The sequence below is a fragment of the Camelina sativa genome, chromosome 11 (assembly GCF_030686135.1).
Source record: "Camelina sativa cultivar CO46 ecotype springtype chromosome 11, ASM3068613v1".
NCBI lineage: Eukaryota > Viridiplantae > Streptophyta > Magnoliopsida > Brassicales > Brassicaceae > Camelina > Camelina sativa.
Window position 1 is genome coordinate 6,616,270 of NC_141890.1, and position 23,348 is coordinate 6,639,617.

General features: G+C 33.8%; 7 protein-coding genes across 7 annotated transcripts; 3 read left to right on the forward strand and 4 right to left on the reverse strand.

The window, feature by feature from the left end:
• Positions 1–290: 290 nt before the first annotated feature.
• Positions 291–1,297, forward strand: LOC104722152 (heat shock protein 21, chloroplastic). The gene is made up of 2 exons (XM_010440266.2): positions 291–646; positions 749–1,297. The coding sequence occupies exons 1-2, from the start codon at positions 400–402 to the stop codon at positions 1,180–1,182; spliced, it is 681 nt and encodes a 226-aa protein (XP_010438568.1). The 5' UTR covers positions 291–399; the 3' UTR covers positions 1,183–1,297.
• Positions 1,298–1,784: 487 nt separating this feature from the next.
• On the reverse strand, positions 1,785–3,553 carry LOC104722153 (flavone 3'-O-methyltransferase 1-like). Its single transcript, XM_087470976.1, has 4 exons — positions 2,978–3,553; positions 2,576–2,886; positions 2,408–2,472; positions 1,785–2,313 (listed from the first exon to the last, which is right to left on the reverse strand). The coding sequence occupies exons 1-4, from the start codon at positions 3,169–3,171 to the stop codon at positions 2,011–2,013; spliced, it is 873 nt and encodes a 290-aa protein (XP_087327102.1). The 5' UTR covers positions 3,172–3,553; the 3' UTR covers positions 1,785–2,010.
• A 1,098-nt stretch (positions 3,554–4,651) lies between these two features.
• Positions 4,652–5,861, forward strand: LOC104722154 (RPM1 interacting protein 13-like). Its single transcript, XM_010440267.3, has 3 exons — positions 4,652–5,098; positions 5,206–5,292; positions 5,461–5,861. The coding sequence occupies exons 1-3, from the start codon at positions 4,808–4,810 to the stop codon at positions 5,608–5,610; spliced, it is 528 nt and encodes a 175-aa protein (XP_010438569.1). The 5' UTR covers positions 4,652–4,807; the 3' UTR covers positions 5,611–5,861.
• Positions 5,862–11,329: 5,468 nt separating this feature from the next.
• On the reverse strand, positions 11,330–11,849 carry LOC109127700 (uncharacterized). Its single transcript, XM_019233012.2, has one exon. The coding sequence runs from the start codon at positions 11,698–11,700 to the stop codon at positions 11,509–11,511; it is 192 nt and encodes a 63-aa protein (XP_019088557.1). The 5' UTR covers positions 11,701–11,849; the 3' UTR covers positions 11,330–11,508.
• A 469-nt stretch (positions 11,850–12,318) lies between these two features.
• LOC109127701 (uncharacterized) lies at positions 12,319–12,847 on the reverse strand. Its single transcript, XM_019233013.2, has one exon. The coding sequence runs from the start codon at positions 12,672–12,674 to the stop codon at positions 12,495–12,497; it is 180 nt and encodes a 59-aa protein (XP_019088558.1). The 5' UTR covers positions 12,675–12,847; the 3' UTR covers positions 12,319–12,494.
• A 1,286-nt stretch (positions 12,848–14,133) lies between these two features.
• On the reverse strand, positions 14,134–14,669 carry LOC109127699 (uncharacterized). The gene has a single exon (XM_019233011.2). It carries the CDS (start codon positions 14,545–14,547, stop codon positions 14,332–14,334), a length of 216 nt encoding a protein of 71 aa, XP_019088556.2. The 5' UTR covers positions 14,548–14,669; the 3' UTR covers positions 14,134–14,331.
• A 3,958-nt stretch (positions 14,670–18,627) lies between these two features.
• LOC104722156 (protein PELOTA 1) lies at positions 18,628–23,134 on the forward strand. Its single transcript, XM_010440271.3, has 17 exons — positions 18,628–18,899; positions 19,022–19,112; positions 19,231–19,313; positions 19,531–19,606; positions 19,819–19,893; positions 19,961–20,017; positions 20,233–20,278; positions 20,773–20,848; positions 21,031–21,106; positions 21,216–21,248; positions 21,349–21,417; positions 21,575–21,681; positions 22,057–22,129; positions 22,317–22,355; positions 22,449–22,543; positions 22,639–22,745; positions 22,840–23,134. Exons 2-17 carry the CDS (start codon positions 19,062–19,064, stop codon positions 22,911–22,913), a joined length of 1,137 nt encoding a protein of 378 aa, XP_010438573.2. The 5' UTR covers positions 18,628–18,899; positions 19,022–19,061; the 3' UTR covers positions 22,914–23,134.
• The last annotated feature ends 214 nt before the right edge of the window (positions 23,135–23,348 follow it).

Below are 23,348 nucleotides of genomic sequence, written 5' to 3' on the forward strand. Positions count from 1 at the left end.
TCTAACTCTAGAATCCAGAGTCTATCTTACTAATTAGCCACACATATTTGTTTACATCACAAATAACACTGATTGGCACAAAGACAAAGACAAAAAGAAACCCGAAGATGGTTCCGGAGAAGATGAGAAACACGAGAGAGAACGAACACACAAAAGTAAAGTAAAGAAGTTAAGAAACAAAAGAAGTCGAGAAACTTCTTATAAAATCTTCAACCTTCAAGATGACTCTTTTTGTCACTTTGCGTCTTCTCTTCTTCACCTCACTTCACCTATATATACACTCTCCAATACTCTCATAGTACCCCAAACAAACTCAAGACGACATATCCAAAACAAAAACCTCACAAACTAGACTTTTCTTCTTTTCTCAGTTTCATTTTTGGCTCATATTCGATATAAATGGCTTCCACACTCTCATTTGCATCGGCTCTAACTTCACCTCTCGCTCCATCTCCCTTTGCCTCATCCAAGTCTACTTCGCCGTTCTCTGCCTCCTTCCCACGGAGGATGCCTAGTCGGATCAGAGCTCAGGACCAAAGAGAAAACTCGATTGATGTTGTTCACCAAGGACAACACAAGGGGAACGAAGGATCTAGCGTACAAAAAAGACCTCAACAACGCTTAGCCATGGACGTTTCTCCTTTCGGTACGTTACACTAATTAAAAACAAATCTCTCCTTGTATAAATTGAAACCTTTTCCTCTGCTTTTCTACTCAAACAATTCTCTGTTTTTTGTCACAACGTCAGGACTGTTAGATCCTTTGTCACCAATGAGAACAATGCGGCAAATGCTAGACACCATGGACAGGATGTTTGAAGACGCTATGCCTGTCTCAGGAAGAAACAGAGGAGTAAGTGGAGTGTCAGAGATTCGTGCACCATGGGACATCAAAGAGGAAGAACATGAGATCAAGATGCGTTTTGACATGCCTGGTCTCTCCAAAGAAGACGTAAAAATCTCTATCGAAGATAACGTCCTTGTAATCAAAGGAGAGCAGAAGAAGGAAGACGATAGTGATTCTTGGTCTGGAAGAAGCGTTAGCTCTTATGGAACACGACTTCAGCTTCCAGACAACTGTGAGAAAGACAAGATCAAAGCTGAGCTCAAGAACGGAGTTCTCTTTATCACTATCCCTAAAGCCAAAGTCGAACGCAAAGTCATCGATGTCCAGATTCAGTAGAGAACTCCATTGATGTTTTCCTCTGTTTCATTGTTACTTGGAGCTATTTCTTGTACATAAGCGCCTATGTTTCTCTTAGTGATGTTAAAATGGGCCGGATGCCCGCGGGTCTAAACAGGTCAGTATTAAAAATTTAAGTCCGAGGTCCGTTTAATAACACACCAAAAAATAAAAAACTTAAACGGGTTCACCATTTTAGATCCGCGGGCGTAATGGGTATGTCCGAAATTAAACGGGTAGCTCGTTTATTTCTCAACTTTAAACCTAAAAACTAAAACGTCGACGTCTCACTTCGTCTCTCTTTTTCGATTCCATCTCTCTTTCGATAGATGTTTCCATCTCCAGCTAAAGCTCGAATCACCAAACAAGGGTAAGCTCGAATTCAATGGATATTTTGTTAAAATCACCAAACAAGCTCGAATTTTTCGTCCCTCAATTTCATGGGTTTGAGAGATTAAGGAGTAACAATCCCTATGTTTCTCAGAGAAACTTTCTCTATAAGCTTATAGTGTGATGTAAATAAACATTGAAAATGAACAATATACAATCTATGTGTTTTGGCGAATAGATTCATCCTTTGGTTTCTATGCTATCAGGCACAATGAAACAAACTTTTTATACTTTTTCATAACTCACAGTAAGCCACGAGAATATATTTACAAAGAAATGCATTTTCCAACGGCTACAAAGAACTTAATAACGACGATGGTGGCCTCGCAAGCCAGATATATGCAGAACATAGGAGATAACTGGAAATGTATAATAATACTTGGAAGCAAAACAAAAAGATGGATGGAAACAGAATGCGCAGTGGATATTTGTACATGTTCATATATTCTTGAGGAATTCCATGATGTGAGTACCGTAGGCTCTGCAAAAAACTTGGAAGCCCCGGAAGCCAGAAGCTTTGGCCAAGGCCTCAAACTCCTTCTCGGTTCGTTCTTTGCCTCCGGGGTTGTGAGCCATCATGAGGCAGTCCATGTGGACAACTTCTTTTGTCATCAGGCTGGAGTCTGGCACCACCGGAAGTATAGATTCTGCCACTATCATCTTACCGTTGTCTGGGAGCGCTTTGTAGCAGTTCTTCAGAAATTTCAAACAGTGTTGATCGCTCCAATCATGACATATCCACTGTCACATGTGACAAGTTTTGTAAAACCAAATGTCTATGATACATTTTTAAAAGCTACTATGCTAAGAATAAAAATAGGACTAGTTTACCAACCTTCATGAAGATGGCATCTGCTTTAGGAACATTCACAAACATATCTCCCCCAATATGTTCAATACCTATATCATTCGACAAAACCCTTACCTCTAAGTCAATCTTAGGACATTAAACTTTCCATGAATACATATCGAAATAGCTCATTAAAGAAAAGCATATATATACCAGGATAGGATATGGCTTCCGCAATGACATGAGGGAGATCATAAAGAATGCCTTTGATGTGTGGGTGCTTGGATACAATCATACGGAGAGTGACTCCAATGCCACCACCAACATCTACCAATGAAGACAAACCCTCAAAGCCCTTGTAGGTTTCCAGAATCTTGGTCATGACGATGGTTGTGTGGTTGGACATTCCATAGTTGAACACTTTGTTAAATCTCGGGTCGACCCCCTGGTACTCGAAAGCGTCCATACCAAATGCCTTGTCGAATGGGACTCCGCCTTCAAGAACAGCATCTTTCAAATGGTACCTGTACTCATACACACATATTTCACTCACCTCATGTAAAATGTTGCTTAGTGTTGAGTTAGAATTTTCTAAGATCTTGACAACATATTTACCAGCTCTCCATGAAGACTCTGTCTCTGTTCAAGTGACAGAGAGCAGCGAGCGAGACTCCGTGTTCGTTTTTAGTAAGGTATTTGCAGACTGGTTCCAGTCCATACAGACGCTCCACGCCGCCATCAATAAGCTTACGAACAGAGCAGGTCAAGATAGAGTAAGCCGCAAGCAACCGGAGGATCCGGTCGACCATGACTGGAGCATCAGGATTCTTGGTCGGGAGATGGGGAAGCTATCTCAGAGGGGGACAGTTGACCGCCAGCGAGACCGGCGTTCTTGGATATGATCTCGAGCAAGTCAAGCTCTAACGCCGATGTTAGAACCATAGGAAGCACGGTGGCCCCGGCGAGCTGCATAGCAAAGAGGTTGGCTTCTTCGTCGGAGATTTTTGCCGGAGTTAACTGTGTCTCAGCCAAAGATCCCATTATGACTCTGTTTTTGGATTGTAACTTTGTTTTGTTTCTCTCAACGGTATTAGTCTCTTGCTTGAGAATGATGTGATGACTGAATGAGTGAGAACTGTGGTCGAAGAGGTCTATTTATACTAAGTAGGTAGCATTTATTCGTCTCTTAAGTCTTAACGACGTAGACGTTGAATAATGTATTTTAAAATACAAAAAACTAACCTAATCGATGTTATTGAAGGCATGCTATCACCTATTGATCCATTGTTATTACATATAAAATGCAAATATATATTCGAAAATAAATAAGATAATGGAGAGGAATCGGCATGGCTCATGCAAACTTAAGTTGGTAAGTGGACATTAAGTTGGTGAGTGGTATTGATCGGCAAACACAAACATAAAAAAAATTGTTCTTCGAGTGGTCCATCAATGCATCTTGTCATTATTCGCAAGTTACGTTCATCTACTTGGAACGCATGCATGACCGAGCTCTAAACCCAAACGAGAAAATTAAAGCTTGGGTATGCGGCCTTAATTGTAATATATATCTTAGTGGCTGTTTTATTGTCATGAATACTTTTGTAGATTTTTTTTTTTTTTTTTTTTGAATGAATGTGTAAAACTATATTCAGTCGAAAAAAGCTTTTTTACAAAAAATGCATCCTTATATCAAATTTAGAATTGGAAAGGAAATTGAGTTGAACTTAGTGGCGCGAGTAGCAAACTATAGCTGCAGGCCATCAGCAAACTTTTCCGTTTGGTGCTGCATCGAGAGCAGTTTATTACGGAGAAACCGGTCAAGAAACTTTGTCGTTTTGTAGATTCGTGGTCAAGGCTCTCACACATTATCAAATTTTGTTGGATAATTCATAATTCGTAATTCCAAGGACATAAGAAGTTGCTTAAAGAGATAGAGATAGACTCACAAATTTTGTTGGTGCTAGCCGAGACAATTCTAGGTGAAAAAAAAATAAAAAATTAATAATAACATTGCTGATCCAAACCTTCCACCAACCTATATTATTATATAATTCAACTTGCCTATATACTAATAATTCAGCTTAACTAATGAACTAATATATTATATTTGTTATTTTTCTGATATTTGTTTCTTTCACCAAAGAAACCATCTCAGTCAACAAACCCTCGTTATTTGGGCCACTAATTGGGTATAGCATTAAAAAGCCCATAGTGATATAACGTTCATCTCTAAGGCCTTACCCAATTCTAAAACCCTAATAAACCGATATTCAAAATATGAAATCCGGAAAAGAAATCAAATCCCTTCTTCTTCCACCGCTGCTTTTCGAGGAACAACAACGGTCATTTGCGATTTTCTCGAGAAGCTTTTTTCAAAGAAAAGAAAAAAAAACAGAAAAAGATCGAAACTTTACAGTCGAAGAAAGAAGAAAAAGAAAGAAAATGGTGAGTAAGCGAAAAGAAGTTGTGGAGATTATCACACCAGATCCGTGGGTGACGAGGAAGAAAACAAAGAGAAAGAGAACAAAGAGTAAGGAGATAGAAGATGGAGACGAGGGGACACCTCTCAGAGGTATCTTTTGTCTTAAAACGAGACAGGATATGAAGATTTTCGATGAGAAAGAGGATTGCTTCATCCTCGATTTCGATCCCAACGATTCGTTCGATGCAAAAACTCAATCCGAAACCCCTGAATCTGACGAAGATGTGGCAATCGTCCATGAGAAAGGCCAGGTTTTTTTGATTACTAAGAATTCTTGGGTGCTTTGATTTTGTTTTTTTTTCCCTGTAAAGTTTGAGTCTTTTTACACATCTCTTGTCTTGGGATTTTGTGTTTTCAGGTGGCTTGTAGGGATTACCCACATCCAAGGCATCTCTGTTGGAAATTCCCTTTTGAATCAAGTCAACACAAATCACATTGTAATCAGGTAATTTGAAAATTGGGTCCTTTTGTTTAATTAGATGTTGTTTGGGTTCTGAGATAATGATGGATTGATTTGTTTAGTGATCTTTTAGCTCTGTAAGGTTGAAAGGGTTTGAATGTAACAACACAAGATTTTAAAGATCTGTTTTTTTTTTTTTATAAATGTGTGTAGTGCTATTGCTATGTCTGCGATTTGGCTGCTCCTTGTGCACATTGGACATCTAGAGTTTCACCGCATTGTGAGGCATTCGAGAACAGTAGATGGAAGCCTTTACGAGAGTTGTACCGGAACCATCACCGTGTAACCACCACCAAGAAGTAGATGAGAGGCTTTCTCACTTCTCAGTTCTCATGGGGTTTTATGAGTAAAAAAGTAATGATTGTGTTATAATGTCCATCTTCAGCTGAATATTATAACGCTTACTGAAGAAACCAAATTAGATCCTTTTTCTTGTAAAATCTGTTGTGAGTTGATGTTTATGGAGCCATCTTAAACATCACAATCCGACTTGGCATGACTGTTAGTCAAAGACTTATTAGTATTTGCCCATCAATGAAGTTCTTTTTTACACAGTGTGACACTTGAAAGAAAAAGAAAAAGAACTCCAACGTTAACAGTCCGGTCATTGGTTCGCCGGGGAAGAATTCCCGAGACGATATTGATGAGAGCAGTCGTGTACTCGGCAAGTAGCTCAGCAAAGATCACTATTTGCAAACGTTGTGTAGAAGCATATAGAGAATGTTCAATGAATCTCTGAATATTCTTAGAATGTTTTTTTAAGTTCTATTCTTTTGGTAGTGGATAAATGAAGAAGGAAAGTAAGATGACATATATGTGGACTAGAGAGATTCTTGGCTGTGTCACACAATTTTCATCCTGCGTGGGCGGTACGAATAATCCTATAGTACTGCTTTTTTTGTGTGTTGGTGATATGATTTCAACTGTTTCTTATTGGTTCTCGAATCTAGAACAAGTCAAAAATGAACTAATTGGATATGATGTTGTTCTTTTAGGACACCAAACAATGGATATTGTTTACAATTCTAAATCATTAAAAGATTAAAATAGTGTCTGTGTGTGTGTGTGTGTGTCCACACACGGATGGATATATATGTGTGTCGTCGTCCATTTCGTAATAAGTGTGTCAGTTTGCATGATTTAATTGAAAGTGATAATTAGCCGACAAAAAGAAAAAATTGAAAGTGATAATTAAAACACTCAAAAATATTGAGATTTTGATTTCATGTAATTTTTCCCCAAACTGCAAATGCGACAGAAATTATTTGTTTAGAGGTTTGCTAAAGTATATCTAAAATAAGATATGAAATTTTGAGAAAATAATTCAAAAGGAATCAGAATAAATTTAAAATAAGAGAAATTTAATTATAGAAAATTAAAAGAAATTGGTCCAACGAAATGTTAAAACAGTAGCAATAAAAGGCTGTAACAAGTTGTAGTGGACTGATGAGACGATAATTCAATTCAAAAAATACACAATAAGTTGTGTTCTCGAATAATGTAGTTAATTGAGTATGAATCAACAGTTGTTTAAATTATACTACTACTAATGTAATTTGATTTGATTGTTAGGCGAGAGTGATTAAGGAGGTGGGTCTACACTCCACAGACCACCACCAGGTCCACGTCCACCACACATAAGCGGCTGACATCAAGACGCGTTTAATTACCTATTTTTATAACGGCGCCGAATCGCGCGTGTGAACAAATAATTACCTTTTCCCCTTCTGGTCATATCATACCTCGCCACTCTGCGTTGTCGTTTTGTTTTAAGTGTTGATAAATAAAACTATGTTCTTACTCGAAGTTATAACTATATATATATATATATATTTTTTTTTTTTTTGAACACGCTCGAAGTTATAACTATATAATTTGAAAATATTTCTATATTTTATAAATTAAGAAAATAGTACAGTAGAAATTTAAATTTGTTGTCTTAAAAACTATAATATTAATTTTAAAGCCTAATCCATAATATATAGTATGTTTTATTAACCTTTAAAGTTTAAACCTAAACAAAATTGTGTATTCAGCTCATTTTAAAAGGTTATACTATATGCTAGTATATTTTTATTATGTGTTCCAGTTATTCCTGACAGTCTATACTATTAAATCTTATTGTTCATTAGTCTACCATAAGCACCCTTAATTTAATAGGAAAAAGGCCAGCTAAAGAAAATAACAAGGGAAAATGACAATTTTGTTCAGTCTATTCTTCAGGATAGTGACAATTTTTCTGTCCACGTATTTGCATAAACAACTACACAACTTTTAACTAAAACTAAAAAAAGAAGTTGCGTTTCTCATACTAGAATCTAAATTATAGTACTATGAGAAAGACAGCTTGGAATCGTTAACGATCAATTAATTTGTCTTTGTTTCGTGATTGCGAGATAAGAAAGAAAAAAAAGGGGTGGAAGGAATAAAACCACAACCACAAGTCTTTAAGTCCTAAATAGAGACACGTCTCCGAGCAGTTCGATGTTTGTGTTTTTGTCTCACAAAATACATACACTTTGCTTTGGACTCCTCTGTTCATCCACCGAAACTTCCTTTTCTCCTTCAATTATCTCTCTCACTTTCTACATGTAAACTTTAAAGTTGACATATCTATCAATTATTAAGTGAGAAAAATAATAAATTTAGGCCGTGCCTGGTTGTTGATTGTTTTCAATTATTATATAATCGAATTAAACGCTCATGCCCTACCTCCTATCAATGGTTTGAATGACCACATTTGTCAATCTATATATACATTTTTTTAGACATTTATGAAATAAATTCTAGAGTTAGAATTTATTTACAATTATGCCATTAATATTAGTTTTACAATTATTTTTTATTTTAAATAATATCAAATTTGGAATCTAACATAAGAAGATTTTTTCCTATTCAAATTTTCAAAAGTAGACCAACACCCATTAGTATTGAATATTTTATATTTAATTATCCATTCTCTAAAAAACCTACTGATAATAACTTATTTTCATTTGTTTGAAAGCCAAGTGATTAAATTGTTGATAATAACTTTAATTTTTTAAAAAAAATTGGGGCCTGAACTGACACAAATTGTTAAAAAAAAATTTACTTCTTTACCGAAGTATTTTTCAGTAGCTAATATATTAATATGTAGATTTTTGATCCATACTAATAAGAAACAATTGATATAAATCAAACTTTACAAAAAAAACACTTCACCATTTTAATCGACTTGCACAACTATAAATACAAAGTGTTAAATAATATAGAGATAAAACAATCAAAATTACAAAGTCAAATTATAGTATACTCATATAATTATAAAATATAATATATTATGTAATACTATTATCTGATTATCTCGACATTGTAAATGAAAAAGAAAAATCACAAAAAAATATATTTTTTGACTAAATTAAATTTAATGAATAATAAGGATATCCTAACTTGTATATAATAGACCATTACATGTAGACAATAGAAATTATACACTACAGAATCTATTGATGTAAAACTATAGTAGATTAAAAATACAAAATATATTATATACATATATAGTTAATATAATAAAGAAATTTTATTTTGTATTTCTAAAAAAAATATAGTCCCGCGGTGTACCGCGGGTAAATATCTAGTTTTAAAGATATTAGTGAAATCACTTTTCATTCTAATTGTTCTATCCAAATTATCAGAGAAAAATATGAAAAGCCTGACTTTAACACCGGTACAAATTCCATGAATTTTCTTCTCTAGTTCTAAACTTCTAATTACTCTATCCAACTCTCTCAATATACTTTGTTTATTTTTCTTTAATCAAAATTCTGTCGAAAAATTACAATAACCCTTCCGAAGCAGAATATGATCTTGCTTTTTTTATTTTTTTGGACAACCATGAATTTTCATTCAAATTAAAACCCAAAAAGGGTTGTGTTCTTACAACATCAAACAAAATAGGCATAGAAAGCTAAAGATAGGAGCTCCATGAGCTTATCAAAAGGATTTTCACACTGAATTTTTTTTGAGAAGTCTATTGGAACCAGAGTGGATTCGTTCTTGAAGTCAAGCTTCACGAAATCCTCGACCAACAGGTGGTCATGGGTGGCTCTAGCGGATGACGCACATGAGCTTGTAAAAGGGTGTTCCACGGAAGGAACGCTTGAGGGTTTTTTCGCCAACCTGAGGGAGTTCAGGTGTATGGGATAGTTTAAGCTCTGGAGAGCATACTTCATGGTTGTAAATGAAGCTGTAAACGGGGATCGCAGGAAGAGGGTGTCAAACCGTAACAAAGCAGGTGGATCATCCCTCATATATTTATCAGAGAATTAAGTAGTATTTATCAGAGAATTAAGAAATAAATTAGAAATTTGAAGTGCTAATAATAGTCATATTTTAGAGCATATCAATTTTTTTTGTTTTATGGTATCGATTTTAACAACATCCATGAAATTTCTTTATTAACAAAAACATAGATGAATGATGTGAAGTTTACTAAATTGATTTATAACATGAGTAGAAAAATCAAATCAAATAAGTCGACATCTATATTGAAAACGTATTTTCTGGTGTTTAGAAAGTTACATGCTTAAGGCAGTGAATGGAAACAACAAGAAAACGTTTTTCAAACTTTTTATGTTCAAAACCGTAGTTAGTCACCAATCATCTGTTTTCTTTTAAATTTGCGGTTTTCAAAAAAAAAACAGAGATTTGCGGTTTTGTCCAACGTATTATACACTGAACCGCTTTTGTAATAACCATCAGTCTTTTACCTAGCAGGTTTGAAAAACGTACAGATATACAATACTTTTTTTAATTAATACTAAAAATAATACTACTTTTTTATACTACTATTTTATGAAGAGAAAAAATGCACATACAAAAAGAAAAAAAACATTATTCTTATCTCCTCTCACTTCTCTCACTTACATATTACCTTTTTTTAAAAAACATTAGAATATAACATTTGATTTATAAGGTATTTTTCAAATGATTAAATACAAAGAATATACTGGTTAAATAATTTAATGGATTGTTTCACCAATTTTTTTTAATGGATTTAAAATTATATATACTATAAAATTAATAAATAATATGAAATCCGCACTTCAAATAGTTTTTTCACCAATCAAACATTATTTTGTCCCGCTTATTATGCATAAACTGCAATTGTCCCGCAAATATTTTTTCCTTGCGAATACCGCAGTTGAACCGTACCGCACTTTAAAACTGCTTGTCCCGCACAGTCAATTACGCTGTCACCATTCGGACCCTAAGTAACATTTTATACGGATAAATTATTAATAAATGGTTGTCCCAACCAAAAGAATGTATAAGTCTTATTTTGATGTTTAAGATAAAAATATATTTTTGTAAGAGAATTTTTTTTTCACGAGTTTATCATCGAATTTTTTTTTTAATCATTTATCATCAAACAATTTGTTTCTATAAGGTTTATAAGAGAATTTCAAAAATAAATATAAAAAATGGCTTAGTTATAAGTTATAACCTTATAATTATATTAATAATAATGAAAATTAAAATAAGAAAAAAGATTTAAGTGTCTTTTTCATTATTATTTTTTCACATTAATTTCAATCTTACCCTACCAAGTCGTATCTTTTAGACATTAAATTATCATCGTAGGCCATCATTCAATTGGTCAGCTTGGAGCCTTGGACTAGTGTGAGTTTGATCAATTCATACACAGATTTTCCTATCATTAAAAAAAAATTCACAACAATTAAAATAATTTGATTCTGCTTTTATTTACACTATTTACTATTTCTCCTACCTTTCAATACCAATAGAAACGATATTTATTTTTGGTTTGAACTTTGAACTTCATATGTTAAATACCACGATCATTGAAATACAATGTAACCTAATCATGTAAAATGTAAAGAAAATGGTTTTAACTAAGTGAGTTTTTTTTTTCTAAGTGTTTTTTATAAGTGATAGTTATATCAAACATGAACATACAAACAAGTCGGAGCATCGATGGATGATTTAAGTATCAGAATTAAGAAACGCAGGAAGATTAGGATTTATCAAAATCATACAATCTCTATTATAATCCGATACAATTTTACAAAGCTCTGAGCCATTTAAAAAAAAAAAAACAAGTAAAGAAAGAAAAAGACGGAGAGAAACGCCCGGAAAAAAGTTAACTCCGGTGGAAAAGGAGAGACAAAACTGAGATGAAGATGTTTGCGCGCAAGCTGATCAGAAATCAACGAGGTGAGAAGAGTAATCTGGAATAGGTGAGGATCTAGGAGGACAATGAAGAGAGAAACGACCAATCCTTACGACGTCTCTATCATCCCCTTGCCGCCTCGGAAGAACCTCGGCGGTCAGTTTAGCTAGAGCCGTCGTGTACTCCACCAGTAACTCAGCTATGATTACAACAGAAATCATGATTATTAGAGATAAAATAGGAGGATTCGCCGGAGGAGAAGAGAGATTATGGTGTGGAAGTTTCTTAGAGTTTGTGTGTTATCTCTTGATACAAAAATCGAATGGTGGACTGGTTGGAATCGAGCACACCACTCGTGGTCTTTAAATAGGCCAATACTTTTAAGGGCCAGTGGTCGAGAAGATAGTCGTACACGTATTTGTGGCTAAATTTCCCTTTAAGCTTTTTGAATGACAGGCCGCGTGTCACGCACTGTGGATAAATAAGTGATTTTTGTATTGGGAAGAAGACAAAAGTGGGTTTGTTACTTACGAAGTCATCATATACGTGCTCCTTTAAAAAATCATGTACCCCGTATATGTCGACGTTGGATTTTGTAGTTATACTTCGGAGATCTTTTTTGGTTTTTGTCAACAACACATTTCATATAAGAGACTATATATACCCATATAGGTTACATTTTTTTCATTATTTTATTTTGCTAAATATTCCGGATTTTCATACGATAATGCCAAATGACTACTTATAAAAACACAAATATGATGACTGTCATCCTCGTACAAGTAAGGAACATATCGAAATCATCACTAACCGTGAAAATATACGAATTGGATTATATATCATCATAAAATAATAATTTCTATTATATAATTCGATACAGGTTTACAAATATCCAAAAGAGAGAAAAAATAATCCTCAGCTGTCACTCTACAGTTCCATAGAAACAAAATAATAGGGTGCCAAAATAAATAAGAAAATAAAACTCGATACAAAAAAATTCGGCAATAGTCACTGATCAGAAATCGACAAGATGAGAGGAGAAGTCCGGAACCGGTGACGATCTAGGAGGACAATACAAAGAGAAACCACCAATCCGAACGACGTTACCATCTCTCGGAAGTATCCCGGCGGTGAGTTTAGCAAGAGCCGTCGTGTACTCTACTAGTAGCTCAGCAATGGTTACGACAGAGATCATTATCAACGATAAAAATGATCTAGAAGAAGAAGTCTCTTGAGTCTTCTGCTATGCTCTTTTTCAGAGACAAGAAATGGAATTTTGTTGTTATGATTTGTGAGAAAGAGAGACCTCTCTCGTATCTTCTTTATATAGGTAGGAGCTAAAGAGACTGTAGATCGTTTCTCCCTCCTCTTGCGTCGTCGTTACTCGGACTCGTGTTTCATATTTTAATATTTTTCGCTTTTAGACGACACATAAAAAAGTAACGAAGCGCGTCTTACGCGCAGTTCACATTAGCATTAGCTGTTCCACTAATATTCTGAATCTATCAATCAAATGGATTTTTGTTTACTAATTTAGTAGATACATCATTATCACGAATGAACTACCACACTTTTGGAAATAGATATATAAAAACTACAACATATATACATTTGACGAAATCAAAATCACCTAGACAACAAGTAGTAAAAAAAAATTCAAGAAGGTCAAATAAAGAAAAGTGACGTTACGGAGAGGATCGGACAACGATATTAGAACGTTCGAAAACATTAGTACCAGTGTAGTAGTTAAGACTTATTAGGATTTCAAGCTATTAGAGTTAGAGTTGGAACCGTAATTTCGCAAATTGCTAATACAACAAACTTTGTGTCCTACTCATAATAATATCCGACTTGTTTAATTGCTGAGAGCTAAAGTTCACCTTCCGATAAGGGTACTCTGGACCCATTTTCGTACCCATCGTCATCCTCATCCTAACTACCTTGTTTTCGTCTCATTATCTATTTTCGAATTGTTGTTTTATTTAGAAACTCATTTCCATTTGAAACAAGATTTTGATTCCGGTCGCCATGAACATGAATCTACAATTATGCATGGTTTTTTTTTTTTTTTTGGCTAGCTTTATGAAAACAAACTCAATTATTGAAATTTCATTATTACGCGGCCTTATGATTTAAGCTTGAAATGATTGACATACACCAATAATTTAGCAACATAAAATATCTAATGTTTTATAAAAAAAAACTGATTCGTATAAATTTTGTTATTCTTGTAATTTTGTAAAATCGGAACACTTTCTGAGACGTAGTAACATTTAGTTACCACTTTACCACTTCAGTTTGGTCTGTGCGTCATACTAGCAAAATCGCGTTCGCCTACGTACTGCCTCTAGCTAGCTATCATCTTCCAATGTTATATAAACTATAGTATTAATATCGTTTTCAGTGGACCAGAAAGACCAAAACTCATCAAGGAACCAAAAGTTGAACATAACTCGAGTGAAAAAATATAAATTAATGAACTTAATCTCGCCAAAAGCGACTTAAATCTCCCCAATTTTTTTGTTTTCTTTTTAATGGTCTGGCGTCATAATAAAAATAACGACTATTAATCATCAAATGAGCCATTGATACATCATCATTTAGGTTTAACTAAAATATAACCGCGAGGGCCAATAACGAACAAAGATCAAGAGTTAAATCAAAATTAATAATCTCTCTATTAATAAATATTTTCGAATTACAGATTTACACAAAGCTCTAAAACAACGATTCAAGATCCATAGGAAGATGGAAGAGGAAGAGACACATGGAAAAATCTCAGCCGTCCGTCCAATCTTGGATTAGATGAAAAAAAGAGAACAAAATCTCGAAATCAAAATCGTTTCGTCTGATCAGAAATCAACGAGATGAGAAGATAAGTCCGGGATCGGAGAGGATCTATTGGCACTACTAGTACTCGACGGAGAAGGACAAGGAAGAGAGAAACCACCAATGCGAACGACGGCGTTTTCGCCTTGTCGTCTCGGTGGCAAGATTCCGGCTGTGAGTTTCGCGAGAGCGGCTGTGTACTCCACCAACAGTTCGGCGAGGATTACTACGGAGATCATGATTGTCGAAGATTCAGGTGAGAGATTTTGCAAGAGGAGAAGGAGAAGGATCTAGAAGTCTCTGAGAGTTTTTTGGTTTTGTTGTGGCTTTGTGAGAAATGAAAGACCTCTTTAGCTCTGTATATATATGACTCTGGACATCTTTATAGGGGCAAGTATTTTGATTGTTCTTACAGTAAAACTATTATAAAAATAATGTAAAATCGTTAGTTAAGATATTTTGTTAAGAAATTAGTTATTCAGAGAACATGTTTAAGATCATAAAATTTAATTATATAATATTCTTAAATAGATTACAATTATAAAAATTTATAAAATAACATTTAAATTGCAAATTTATAAATTTTTTACTAAATTCAAAATACAATACCAAATTTTTATGAAACAAAAAAACATTGTAAATATATTTTTTTTTTAAAACAAACAAACATATTACTTAATTAATTAAATACACAAACATTTTATTTTTTCTTTCTTTGCAAAAAATTTCGGCCAATCATGTGAAACCACGACTTATTCAAGATCAAAAAAATTGTTCTTAAGCCACTATTTATTATTTTACTATTTTTTTGGGTTTAGAATACCCCTAATGTTCTCCCATCCCTAAAGATGGTGTTAGTGAGTAAGGGTCTGTATCGCCGTTAGTATGACACGGTCTTCTGTTTATTTTTTAATTAAAGAAGAAAAATAATCGCGTCCTACGCGCACAACTACACATTAGATTTCTTGTCGTCTAGATTTGAAGAAGACTAGTAGTACAGTACTTGTACTAATTTTACTTTAGTTTATCTGAGTTGGCTTTGTTTTGGTATAGTTTTGTCAAAAAGACAAGGATTTTAAGGTATTTTATTAATTATCTCTTCTAATTCTGTGTGCTGGTCTCACGGTAAACTTGTCAACCACTTTTTTTTTTTTGTTTATCCGCCAAACTTGAAAATACAAAGTCATGGTGAAACAATATAATGGACTGATAACAAATTTGGTATTCGGTTTTACTTAGTTTTCTAATTCCATTTGCAAACAATGATGGTGATTCTGAAGACCCATAAAACAGCTTAGTCGAAAAAATGTCACTTTACCGAAACTACTTTATGGAGTTATATATTGGATTAACTTACAGTTAGTTCAAAAAAAAAAAGGATTAACTTACAGTTAGGATCTTTTATTTAGTTGTCGGTATCATTATTGTTATTTTAGAAAAATACGATTATATCTGACGAATCTATGAACTAGTATATGTTTTTTTTTGGACACCATGAGTATGATATAGTTGTGTTGGTTGGGGTTTTGTTGCACTTCGCATAATAACAACGAGATGGCGTTATAAGAATCTTTACTAATCTATGATTTGAGCTCTAGTTACACGTTATTATTGGACATATGAATATATGATTGGGGTTTTTGGATTTGGAGGAAGAAATATTTAGAAAATTAATAAAAACAGAGTACCGTTTGGTGTCAGAAAAAAGAAAAAAAAACAAACAAAAGAGTATCGATTATAAAATTTGATACGGATTATATCAAGCTTGACGTGTTCACAACTTGGCTGATGTTATATTAGTCGGCCTATATTAACCTATGAATATGGATGGAATTATATAGGCTAAGACAATTTTTTATTTGATATTATGAGTTGTAGTCGATTGTAGCAATCTGAACAAAATAATTTTTAATTATATTATACCCTTGGCCTAGTCTTTGATGAACACATATAGTGGAGTACGGATACCAATGTGGAGTACAATATTCTTAGTTATCTTTATATCTTTAGCCTAGTCTTTTGATAACGTTTTGGTTGATCTTGCTTGCTAGTCTAACAAACGAACATGTCCAACATTCCAGTTTTCAAAATAACTCTACAATAAACAAATTTGGATGCATCACAAAAGTTTAGACGTTTAAATTTTTATTGCATTTACTATGTCTATTTTTTTTTTTTGACATCAAAGTACAAGATCAGTTCAATACTATGTCTAAATTGTATCATACATTCACGGGTAACCTAGACCTATATATTTATTTAAAGATTTAAATTCTTTTTGAAAATACAATATATATTAATTGGCCAATCAAATTTTAATACATGTCAAATATATATATTTTTAATTCTTTTTTTTCATATTTTATTTTGGCACATTTTCCAAATATTTATGATTATTCTACTTCTATTTTTCCTTTTTAGAATATGGTTTTTCGTTTTTCCTATTTCTATTCTTATTTGGTCAAAAGAACAAATAGATTTTACTTATTACTAAAAAGTAAAAACATCGATGATAGAACAAAAAGAGCTTAATTCTAATTGAAAAGCTGTGAAAACGAATCTGTCGAAATCGAAACTGCATGTCTTCGGATTGAATCTCTCTCTCTCTGCAGCTTACGACCAGTGCCCCTTTTTTGGCTTTTAAGATTTCAACTTATCCATTCTCGCCTCACAAGTTTCAATCGAAAGTCCACGGGCGGATACAAGTTCTCGCCTAACTTATGAATATGGATGGAATTATATAAGTTAAAGACAATTTTTTAGTTGATATATGAGTTGTAGTCCGATTGTAACAGTCTGAACAAAATAATTTTTAATTATCTTATACCCTTGGCCTAGTCTTTGATGAACACACATATAGTGGAGTACGGATACCAATGTGGAGTACAATATTCTTAATTATCTTTATATCCTTAGCCTAGTCTTTTGGATAACGTTTTGGTTGCTCTTGCTTGCTAGTCTGACAAAGGAACATGTCTAGCATTCCGGTTTTCAAAATAACTTTAGACGGTTAAATTTTTTGCAGTATGTCTAAATTGTATCACACATTCATGGTAACCAATATATATTTATATTTATTTATTTAAAGACTGAATTTAGTTTGGGAAAATTCCCAAAAAAACACCTAACTATTTAATATTTACCAGAAAAAAATATGATTTTTTCGTTGCCAGAAAAATACGCAGACTATTTTTTAGTTGATAAAAAATATATGAACTATTATTTTTTTCCAGTTTCTCCTTGTTTCCGTTACAACCATTAACGGTATTTTGATGGTGTTACTATTTTTGAAAAAAATTCCAGAAAAAAACACAAACTATTTATTTGTTGCCAGAAAAATACATGAACTTTTTTTTCTTTGTCTAAAAAATACATAATTTTTCATTTCTTATTTTTCCATTGACAATGTTAGAGATCATAACTTATAACTTTCTCTCCTCTCTTGAACTTCATTCAAGTTTTCACTACTATTTAGGATAACTAAAATAAGAACAAAAATACATAATTAGATTAATCGATTTCCAAATTTCTCAATTAGTGTTGTTTTGGATTTATACTGACTTTACAAATTTTGAAACTTCATCAACATTTCTCTAAAATTTTATGAGATCTCCACCTTTGTAGACCTTTGTATACATTTCAAAATTATGCATCTCTTTAGTTTAATACCTTTTATGATGCTTATAGCCAGTGTAAATCATCAAATGGACTGGTGTACGCAAACTTGATCGAGATCGTAGATTATAGCCATTTTGTGGGACATTAACTCTTTTAACCTAACCAGATTCACCATTTATTTATGCAAAAGCAATACTAATTGAGAAATTTGAAAATCGATTAATCTAATTGTGTATTTTTGTTCGTGAATTTAGTTATCATAAATAGTAGTGAAAACTTTATGAAGTTCAAGAGAGCAGAGAAAATTATGAGTTATGATCTCTAACATTGTTAATGGAAAAATAAGAAATGAAAAATTATGTATTTTTCAGGCAAAAAAATAGTTTGTGTTTTTTTTTTGGATTTTTTTTCAAAAATAGTAACGCTATTACAATACCGTTAACGGTCGTAACAGAGACGAGGAGAAACTAGAAAAAAAATAATAGTTCATGTATTTTTATCAACTAAAAAGTATTTTTCTAGCAACTAAAAAAATTCATATTTTTGTTTTGGTAAATATTAAATAGTTAGTGTTTTTTTCGAGAATTTTCCCAATTTAGTTTAGATAAATACAACAAATATTTTTAATTCTTTTTTTTCCTATTTTATTTCGGCACACTTTCCGAATATTTATGATTATTCTACTTCTATTTTTCCTTTTTACAATATGGTTTTCCTATTTCTATTCTTATTTGGTAAAAAAAAACAAAAAGATTTACTTATTACTAAAAGCATCGATGATAGCACAAGAGAATCCTAATTAAAAAAAAAGCTGTGAAACGAATCTGTCGAAGTCGAAACTGCGTGTCTTCGGATTGAATCTCTCTCTCTGCAGCTTAGGACAAGTGCCCTCACAAGTTTCAATCCAAAAACCACGGATACAAAGTTCTCGCCAAGTCGGAGCCGGATCCTGAGTCCTGTATCCGGCATAAAGGTTTGTAATTTATGCCTCTGGTTGAGTCTGATACGATTTCTGTTAAATTCTGTTGACCTGAGAACTTAAAAATTGAACCTTTTCGAGACTAGTGCTTAATCTCTGTCTCTATGTCTCTATAGACTCTGCTCTAGTGGACATACTTTTCAAAAGGCCTGAGAGATGAAGATCGTTCACAGGGATTATGCTCGTAATGGACCCGGAAGCGTTAAGGTTTGATTCATTCCTTCTTCATCTGTGATTTGTTATTTGTTTTTTTTGGTGCTCATATGTTTCAACACCTAGTTTATAACTGCAATTCATATGCTTTGCTGACTTAAATTGAGGGTAGATGGTGGCGGAGGACTCTGATGATCTATGGTATGCTTATAACCTGATTGCTGTTCGTGATAGTGTAATGGCTGTCACTTTTAGGTAAGTTCTTCTTTCAGTTTTCACTGCTTTTTTTTGCTATTGAATGGTTAGGCAAACATGCTTTGATTTTTTCTCATTGTATTTATGTATCACATTATAAGTTCATTGGTTTGTAAGTTTTTTCATGCAAATTCATAAGAAGTAAAGGTTTGGTGTTTGGTTAACCGATATATCTTGCAAGGAGTTAGTAGTTACGGATTTATTTGCCTGTTATCAGAAAAGTTCAGAGAGAGATACCTGGCGGGGGAAGAGACTCTGAACGTGTTAAACTGAAGCTGGAAGTACAAGTTGAGGTATGGTTTTAAGGGATTGGTATGAAACTTTGTTAATACCTTTGTGTTGCAGAAAACTATTTTCTAGAATATCATGCTTAAAATCGCAATGACCATATGTTGCTTTGTTGGTTTGTTTTTAGCCTTTTTTAATCTTGTCATTCTTGACAGTGGAATATATCTTTTTCTAATTTCATGGTCTTATTGTCTTCAAATCTCTATCACTCAATTAGGAGGTGAACTATGACAAAGACGCGGCTGTTTTGCGCATACGTGGGAAGAATATCCTGGAGAATGAGCACGTAAAGGTAGATGTGAGGCTGAATCTTACCCTGTAATTTTTTTCCCGGTGCTAAAGCTCGTTTTGTATCACAGATTGGTGCATTCCATACTTTGGAGCTTGAGCTGAAACGACCTTTTGTATTGAGAAAGGTAGATGTCCTTTTTTACTAATTTAATCCTCCAGAAGTTCTCTTTTATTTCTACTTTGTAAGTGTGACAGAATGTGTCTTGCAATTTGGTTCTATTATATGAACAACGGAATGCACACTCATGTAGCGTGGAATACCATTTGCAAGATAATATCGATCCCTTTTTATGTGAAAACTTTATATTTAATCGGTAGTGTGTCCATGGCCAATTTGCAGGAACTTTGGGACTCAATGGCCCTTGATACACTTAAGCAGGCCTCAGGTATGCTGCTCATATGATTACACCTCCTAATTTTTATTATCACAAACTGCGATGGTGTCTATATTGATTGTTGGAACGTTATCCAAGCTGCTCCGTGTAGTCTAGTGTAGACATTGAATCCAAGTCGGTGGTTTACAAAATTTTACGTGCAATATTCTAGAATTCTGGTTCTGTCTCCAATTTAACTTATGCTCTTAGGCCTGCGAGTCTTTTTAGTTTAATTCCTATCTATACGTGGCTGTTCAGACGAAAATGCATATGTCTTTAACAATGTCAAAGTCTCTAAGACCTTTGTGTATCTATCAAAAAGCATGGATCTGAACCCTACTACATAAGTACTTGCCTTAGCACACGAAAATCCCTCCAGCCAATCATTTACAAATTTTATCTATGACCTGTAAAGGGTTTTGTTCATTTTAAATAGCGAGTATTTCGGTATGTATGTGCTTTGATCTCATGTTATCTCCCATTTTGTTCACTTATCTTTTGCACAGATCCTGCTGCCAGTGCTGACCTAGCTGTAGTTCTTATGCAAGAAGGATTGGGACAGATACTCCTTGTCGGCAGAAGGTACTGATTGCAGTTGAGAAGGTCCATTGTCTGTGAAATTTGTTACTACTGTAGTTTGTGTCTTGTCGGCATGTATTTCCTTCTTTTTTTTTTCGCTTGGGTGGTTTCCTCTGAACAAAGTATGAAGCGGGTCAAATATGACCATCCATTTCTGTTGCTTACTATGTTGTTTTGTTTGGCAGTGTGACAAGTAGTCGTGCACGAATAGAAACATCCATACCTAGGAAGCATGGACCTGCAATTGCTGGTTACGAGTCTGTATGTCCCTTCACTTTTTTTAAAATATATGTGCCCAAAACTATTGTTAATGGAATTTATTTTACATTTAATCAATTCCATTTTTTTTGTTTTTGTGGTTTTTCTGTAGGCTTTGAAGAGGTTCTTCGAGAACGTTCTGCAGGTTTGTTTTGGTTCTTAGAATGTTAATGTTTTCTAACACATACCAAATAGAAAGGACACCAGAGTTACACATATTCTAAAATTCTATTGCAATATTGCAGGCCTTTTTGAAACATGTTGACTTCAGTGTCGTTCGCTGTGCAGTGATCGCAAGTCCGGGCTTTACAAAGGTTTTTTTTGCCTCTTAAGACTATTTCTAAATTTACATGGTTAATATTGTTCAGATTCCAGCTGAACAAGCTTATACCTGATGAAAACATGTACAAGGGTTACAAATTCCCATATATATACGACACACATGAACATGTGTTTGTTTCTTATTTTCAGGATCAGTTTCATCGCCACTTATTGTTGGAAGCAGAAAGAAGACAGTTGAGACCTATCATTGAGAACAAATCACGTATAATTCTGGTGCACACAAACTCTGGATATAGGTACGGTTTCTGTAGAACAGCTCACTAACCTATCAAAATAATGTTCTGCTATGCCAAAAACCACTGAAAGCACAGTCTCAAATGATATAACATGCTAAAACGTTAGGGTTGTGGAACAGTGATTTTGGATTTATGCTATGGATCTGAGTTGCTCTTTGCTGGTTAATCCTAATAGTTAGTGACGCCGGAAAATTCACACTTTCGTGTTTGTATAACAATTTCCAAATTGAATAGATTACAACTATGTTTTAATTCATGTTTGCGGTTGCTATCAGTGTTGTTTGTATTTCTTTTGGTTGGTCACTTCTCTAATCAGCCAGTTATTCTGCTCATGCAACTTTTCTTTGATATCTAACATTATGTTTTTGTGCGCAGACATAGCCTGGGTGAGGTTCTGCATGCTCCCAACGTGATGAATATGATTAAAGATACAAAAGCAGCAAAAGAGGTGAATTTAAATGTTAATTTAGCTGATACATTACCATCGTTAATTGCTCACTGGATGGAAAAAGCTTCTTTTATATATTATATTTTCTGTTAACTGTTTCCGTGACTTTTGTTCTCTGTTTTCTGCTTTGTGCTCTTGAAATGTACCTTTGTCATCCACCTGTCTGATGTGAATTTGCCTATTGCAGGTCAAAGCTCTCAACGATTTCCACACCATGCTTTCAAATGTCAGTTTCTTTTTTTGCGATGAACAGAAAGATTTTCATTTAATATTAAGAATCTCAATTGTGTCTTAACATTGTTTTGCTTTAAAAATCCAGGATCCAGATCGGGCATGCTATGGACCAAAACACGTGGAAGTTGCTAATGAACGAATGGCAATCCAAACACTTCTCATTACGGACGAGCTTTTCAGGTTCAGTAATGGAAAGAGAGTACCAATTTTAATACGTTTTCTTTTGTAGTTTTAAGAGGTAAATGTGAGCTAATAAATATGTGATATTGGTCCAGGAATTCTGACGTGAAAACAAGGAAGCAGTATGTGAATTTGGTGGAGTCGGTGAAACATTCGGGAGGAGAGGCTTTTATATTCTCCGCGATGCATGTGTCAGGGGAACGTTAGTGTTTTCTTCTTTCTCATTTAGTGAACTGTGATTTTGATCTTGTTTTTGTGCCAAACACTTAAATAACAAGTTTTGATGTAACTTGCAGAATTGGCACAGCTGACTGGAATTGCAGCTCTTCTTAGGTTTCCTTTACCAGAACTTGAAGACATTGAGATGTAAAATATCCTCGGCTATAGAAAAACCATAAAAATCATATAGGTCTCACAATTTATAGTCTCGTTTAAAGAGAGATCTGTATAACTCTTTACAAATTAAGTCAAAATCATTTGTTGCTGTTTGTTCAGCGTTTTTGTGTTGCAGTCGATAAGAATCGTTTCAAATACACACCTTGTTGAATAATATTTGAGCTTTTCTGATATTAAAAACATATTTGTTCATCACTTCACACTTGTTTCTTTACAAATGGATGATACTGTATGTAAGTAAATAAACGCAAAAACATGTATTTACTACGACCATGATAAGATCGGTTGGTTCTGTCACGTTTACTTTGGTCTTCATTATGATTCCTACTCTTATTCACTCTCATGTAATATGAGTGACACATAAGCCATAGTTAACTTTGATTAACCAACCAGTGAGGCGCCAACAACT

Coding starts and splice junctions, on each gene's coding strand:
- LOC109127701 (XM_019233013.2), bottom strand. CDS start 12,674: ATGATCTCTGTCGTAACCATTGCTGAGCTACTAGTAGAGTACACGACG.
- LOC109127699 (XM_019233011.2), bottom strand. CDS start 14,547: ATGATCTCCGTAGTAATCCTCGCCGAACTGTTGGTGGAGTACACAGCC.
- LOC109127700 (XM_019233012.2), bottom strand. CDS start 11,700: ATGATTTCTGTTGTAATCATAGCTGAGTTACTGGTGGAGTACACGACG.
- LOC104722153 (XM_087470976.1), bottom strand. CDS start 3,171: ATGGTCGACCGGATCCTCCGGTTGCTTGCGGCTTACTCTATCTTGACC. Junction 2,887..2,977: donor AGAGTCTTCATGGAGAGCTG/GTAAATATGTTG, acceptor GTATGAGTACAG/GTACCATTTGAAAGATGCTG. Junction 2,314..2,407: donor CAGATGCCATCTTCATGAAG/GTTGGTAAACTA, acceptor CACATGTGACAG/TGGATATGTCATGATTGGAG.
- LOC104722152 (XM_010440266.2), top strand. CDS start 400: ATGGCTTCCACACTCTCATTTGCATCGGCTCTAACTTCACCTCTCGCT. Junction 647..748: donor CATGGACGTTTCTCCTTTCG/GTACGTTACACT, acceptor TCACAACGTCAG/GACTGTTAGATCCTTTGTCA.
- LOC104722154 (XM_010440267.3), top strand. CDS start 4,808: ATGGTGAGTAAGCGAAAAGAAGTTGTGGAGATTATCACACCAGATCCG. Junction 5,099..5,205: donor TCGTCCATGAGAAAGGCCAG/GTTTTTTTGATT, acceptor TTGTGTTTTCAG/GTGGCTTGTAGGGATTACCC. Junction 5,293..5,460: donor ACAAATCACATTGTAATCAG/GTAATTTGAAAA, acceptor AAATGTGTGTAG/TGCTATTGCTATGTCTGCGA.
- LOC104722156 (XM_010440271.3), top strand. CDS start 19,062: ATGAAGATCGTTCACAGGGATTATGCTCGTAATGGACCCGGAAGCGTT. Junction 19,113..19,230: donor ATGGACCCGGAAGCGTTAAG/GTTTGATTCATT, acceptor AATTGAGGGTAG/ATGGTGGCGGAGGACTCTGA. Junction 19,607..19,818: donor AGCTGGAAGTACAAGTTGAG/GTATGGTTTTAA, acceptor TCACTCAATTAG/GAGGTGAACTATGACAAAGA.